General features: G+C 39.1%; 1 protein-coding gene across 2 annotated transcripts in view; it reads left to right on the top strand.

Annotated features, from left to right (window-relative positions):
* LOC138008894 (uncharacterized) overlaps nucleotides 1–5,000 on the top strand; it is a 9,551-nt gene that overhangs the window by 883 nt on the left and 3,668 nt on the right. The window contains exons 2-5 of one of the 2 annotated variants that reach the window (XM_068856203.1): nucleotides 305–359; nucleotides 2,188–2,235; nucleotides 3,123–3,242; nucleotides 4,072–5,000. The exon at nucleotides 4,072–5,000 is cut by the window's right edge and continues 391 nt beyond it. In XM_068856203.1, coding sequence (XP_068712304.1) covers nucleotides 305–359; nucleotides 2,188–2,235; nucleotides 3,123–3,242; nucleotides 4,072–5,000 — 1,152 coding nt within the window. Of the gene's footprint in view, nucleotides 1–304; nucleotides 360–2,187; nucleotides 2,236–3,119; nucleotides 3,243–4,071 lie in introns of both variants that reach the window. The other variant, XM_068856202.1, reaches the window with a different exon arrangement.

Here is a 5,000-nt window from a genome sequence, read left to right as displayed (position 1 = left end):
AAATTATTATAATATTATCTCATGGAAAAGATTTTTAAAATGACGTGTAAGGGATCCACATGCACACTTCTAAAATAATGACGTTGAAAAAAACTGAAGTGTTAAAAGTGTTTTCTCTACTTTTTCTTTGTCAAGTCCGAAAGGCTTGTAAGTTGAAAATTCATAAATTACTCAAAGAGGCTGCGCCTTTCAAGATTTCGTGTTACGTAAGTCGTCCATTTTATGGAATAGAGTAACTGGGACACTGATACAGTTGGCTATGATGCATTACTTATGTTATTTCCGTCCGTACTCTTGTATGCAGGTAGAAATTTCTTTTACATTCCATGGGAATACAGAAGCGGAAAGACAAGGAAAGGGTGAGCGGTTAAGTAAGTTCTGCGTTTGCTTGAAAGCAAACGACAGGCTTACGCTTAATTTCAAGTAGCTTCTGTCCTTTATATAAAGCCTGAAAAATCCCACTTTTCCGATCTTAGAACTGGTTTGATCGGTGGTGACTCACCAGCACTGAGGAAAGTAGAGAGTGACCTGAAATCATTTCATAGAGGTTACGGGGAGAAAAGAAAATTCAGCGTTTGTCGTCTTCCGGGTAGCCGCTTGATCTTGATATTGCATGATCATGATTCTATTGTTTGGAAAGGTTATTGAATCAAATTAAAAAAAAAAACATAATGCAACTAGGCTGGGCGAAGTATTCCTAACACGCAATGAATCAGTTTCCAAACTTTGTTTGTACACTGAACGAAAGATAAAATATACATGATAAATATAGTTTCATCACCATTCTCCGCAGTTGCGTACGTTTTTTTTCAATAGTTTACACAACGTGAATAGCTCGGTATGTTTACGAATCTTGCTGAGTAATATGTAATTGTTTGCAGGGCAATATGTCGCTGTCTGGTCTTCTCGTCTAAGAACGTGAAATAGACAACTGTAGTTCTCTATCTTTCCCTTTCCAACACATAGTTTTTCACTGAGTGCTGGTTCAGTAGGGAGTGTGTGTTTTCAATCCGCTGCGTCTTAACTACGAAACTATCCCGGTCAATATCACTTCACGCAAGTTCTTCACGCTTGGTGAACAAGTTTTTATGCATGATGCGTTGAAGTGTTTACTGAATATAATGCCCGGCAACTTGTTGTTTGAGTTTACGCATTGAGAAGGCTGTTATGACTGGGTATTCCTTCATTTATTCGTTTGTTTTTTGTTTGATTAATCGTTGCCTGAATTGGTCAGGGGCACCCAACGAAAATATAGTTCAAAACCACTTAAACATAGCATTTTTTAGTGTATTTAAACGGTAGATATAGGCATATTTTTATCCCCTAAAAATTTTTCATCTGTTCTGATTTCGTAGCTGAAAGTCTAATGGTCCGAAAATTATAGGGATCAAAACTTACCTTTTCGAAAATTTCAGCCAGAAAAAAAGGCTCCCGAAAATTGTAGTTGTCTTTTTTAGGGTAAAAATCAATTTAAAATGGGCAATTACACCGATTTTTAAATCTTCGAAAATCCCAGGACAGGCAGGCAAGCAAGAAATTTTACAACAAGTGTTCCGAAAATTCTAGATCTCAAATCGTCTTCCGAACAGATATTTTCCGTAAATTGACGTTGGGTGCCCCTGATTGGTTGATCGTTTGTTGGTCTTTTGTTTAATTAAGAGTCAGCGTGTATAGTCGATGGAGTCGAGACGGACAGTTTTCTCATAGCTTTTGATTTCACAAAGTATTATAATTGGACAAGAGTGATCAGTTAACAGTTTTTTTGCAGCGACTTTTATTTTTCGTTGTTCAGGGTTTTCTGTGTGTTTCCTTTGTCTTTTTGAGGAAAACTACACGACCCCTCAAGCATGTAAAAGGGAAAGGAACTTTATATAAGTGTCGCGATCGAGTCGTTCTAGCGCTAAAGCACTAATTGGGGACACTAGTTAACAATTAACACAAATCAAGTCAAAAATGTTGGTTTTTGAGGAGAGGGGAAACCCGGAGTACCCGGAGAAAGCCTCTTGGTGCAGAGTAGAGAACCAACAAACTCAACCCACATATGACGCCGAGTCTGGGAATCGAACCCGGGCCACATTGGTGGGAGACGAGTGCTCTCACCACTGCGCCATCCCTGCACCCCGCTTAAACGCTAATCGTATTTTTTAATAAAGGATTTTTACTTACGATTTTCATCTCTTTACACAGGAAGAGACAGGGACAGAAGATATCTTCCAGAAGATTATTACTATAATGGTAAGCAGACTAAAGAACAGAGCGCTTTAGGAAATGTTATTACGATTATTAGGAAATACGCTCTTTTTGAACGTTTAGGCTGAGATTAACCAGATTTTTACTGACGTACTAAGAACATGCCCAGGCAGAAAGTCAGTTACTAGTAAGAACGTCTTTATTTTGCTCATATGTTTTTGTTTTTGTGAGTAGTATAAATAAAGGTAAAAGAAAGCTAAAAATGTACTCGAACTGGACAATTAACTTAGGGACGTTTTCAGTTGACTTTAGCAATGTGGTTTTCTTTTACATCAACTGAACACTCAGTTTGTAGTGTAACTTGGTAACCACACAACTCAGAAGAACGTTTTCAGGCTCAAATCGCAAAAAAAATAATAATAAGAAGAAGAAAATAAGAACGCTGAGCCTCAACCCAAGAATTAGACGTTAATTGTTATTGAAAAGATTGTATCTAATCAATAACAATAGCGTCTGTGAAAACAAAAAGACAACATATGAAGACGGCGGCAGGCTATCTTGCAACCTCGTGCCCAGGACGCTTTTCCATGCCCACCCAAATCCAGGGAAAAGCGCCCTGTGGACGAGTTTGGCAATCCTGGAAATATTCTGGACGTGATAAATCAGTTTCGAAACCAAAAGTAGATCCCTTTTCCCGAGAAAGAGATCTTCTGGTTTATCCATAGCTCCTTTGAATGCAACTACTATTAAATACATTTTTAGCATGGAAAAATAATTGAAATTTCAACGGTCCAACACAACCTCGTTCCCAGGGCTTTTCTCCGCCGAGACGACGGAGAAAAGGCCATTGGGGAGAATGTAGGGCCTTGAGATGTGCTGCCTCATACGTCCTTCTTGTTTCAATCAAATTTTCTGTCTTGGATTCACAGCAGATTGCCCTCATACGGTGCCTTTAAAGATCGTCTGTCCAATTCTGCTGAAAGTGGAATGTACTACCTTGCTGCATTCGAGGGAGCAATGTCTATATCTTCAATCTCGCTGTGAGAAATTTGGTAAGTACTGGATGATGATCTAATGTGATCTCCGGTAGCCTGTTCCAGGCTCTCAGATAGTGGAGGCGAGGAACGAGAAGAAGCGAAGAAAATCAAGCGGGGACTGCGGGGAGGAGGGGAAGGACAGCCTGTAAGCATTCCTTTAACGGACCTATTCCGCCCACCTATCACGATGTCAAATTCTAGGTTTGCATCAACGTGATCAGACTGCCCTGTTGGTGTACAAAATAATAGAATGGCCCCACAAGTTTTGCATAATAATAGAATCATATTCAATCCCAAAAGGCATTTACTGGACTCGATCTACAAAAACAAAAAGATTGAATGAAAGCAATATCGTAGTATAGTAAAATTCATACCACAGAAGTTAAATCATTCGTTGCTTTTAATTTGCAAAACAGTGACGTGATAGAGCTCCTATCGGAGTTAAGTACTTCAAGAAATGGTAAAATATTACGGAGAAAAAATGATCGCAGGCAAGTTTATGGAACAACACTATGCAATTTTAACTCTCCAACTATAGTGCACCTTGCACGTAGTTTGAGATGGAATCCGTGTGCACTCGTTTGAAATCCACAATTTTTTTTAGCCTTTTCACCGTTTTGACTCAGTATTTTGGAGGACATTGTGGGCCCGAGAGCTCGAAGAAACATTTTGTCTGAGATGTAAACGACTGCGGTTGTTATAAAACTGATATTTGCAAAGGAAGATAACCGATTTATTTGCGCCTTGTGAAGTAGTAGCTGCATGCAAAACATACAATTCATTTAATGTGAAAATTGCTATTATTATTATTATTATTATTATTATTATTTGTTTTTTTTTGCAGAAAGTACTGTCACTCCTACCTCAACATCATTAAGTGCAACCTTTTCGGAAACCGCATCTTCAAGTCTCGTGATTACAAGCTCGGAATCTGTTTTAGTTTCAACTTCGAGAAGCAGTTCATCATCAGTATCACGTTTCCTCGTCGAATCATTGTTTTCAACTACCTTGTCTATATCTCAGACAAATACGCCAGTCATTGAAACTTTCTCAACTTCACTATCACTGGATCTTACGTCCACGAACGATATTTTTACGACATCAGCAACTCCACTACTTTCGTCTGCTTCTTCATCTAGCATAGTTACTTTTGTATCGTCCACTTCATCAAGTGCATCTGCGTCTGATGATGTAGCGTCTTCTTTGGATACATTAACAACAACATCAACAATATCACTGTCAACATCAGAATCTTTTGATATCACGTCTTCGAGTACCTCGATATCTTCTTCTGCTCCTCCTGTTCTAACGTCTTCAAGTGACGGACCGTCGACTGCTTCATCTAGTTCATCGTCTTCCCAGGCATCTCCTGCAACTGTGTCATTTAGTCAATCACCACCAGATCTGACGTCATCTACTGAGACATTGTCAACAACAGTGGCTACTCAATCAAGGTCCGAAGTTATATCTTCATCTAGTGTACTTATATTTACATCTTCAGTTTCACCAAGTACTTCTGCACCTCCAGATTTGACGTTTTCAACGAGTACATTCGTATCATCGACAGCATCACTTTCTGCATCCATTTCTTTCGATGTTACGTCTAGTGCCACAATATCTTCCTTATCGTCTCCTGAAATAACGACTTCGAATGGCATAACATCTACGGTTTCGTTAGGAGCGTCTTCCACTTCATCTTCAACATTTTCAACCGGGTCATTCAGTGCGTCAGTGCTGGTACCATCGTCGTCTTCAGTGGAGACTTCAGTGTTT

Source organism: Montipora foliosa, chromosome 6 (assembly GCF_036669935.1).
Source record: "Montipora foliosa isolate CH-2021 chromosome 6, ASM3666993v2, whole genome shotgun sequence".
Taxonomy (NCBI): Eukaryota; Metazoa; Cnidaria; class Anthozoa; order Scleractinia; family Acroporidae; genus Montipora; species Montipora foliosa.
The sequence above is the reverse complement of the archived record's forward strand: the minus strand, read 5'-3'. Positions and strand labels throughout refer to the sequence as shown.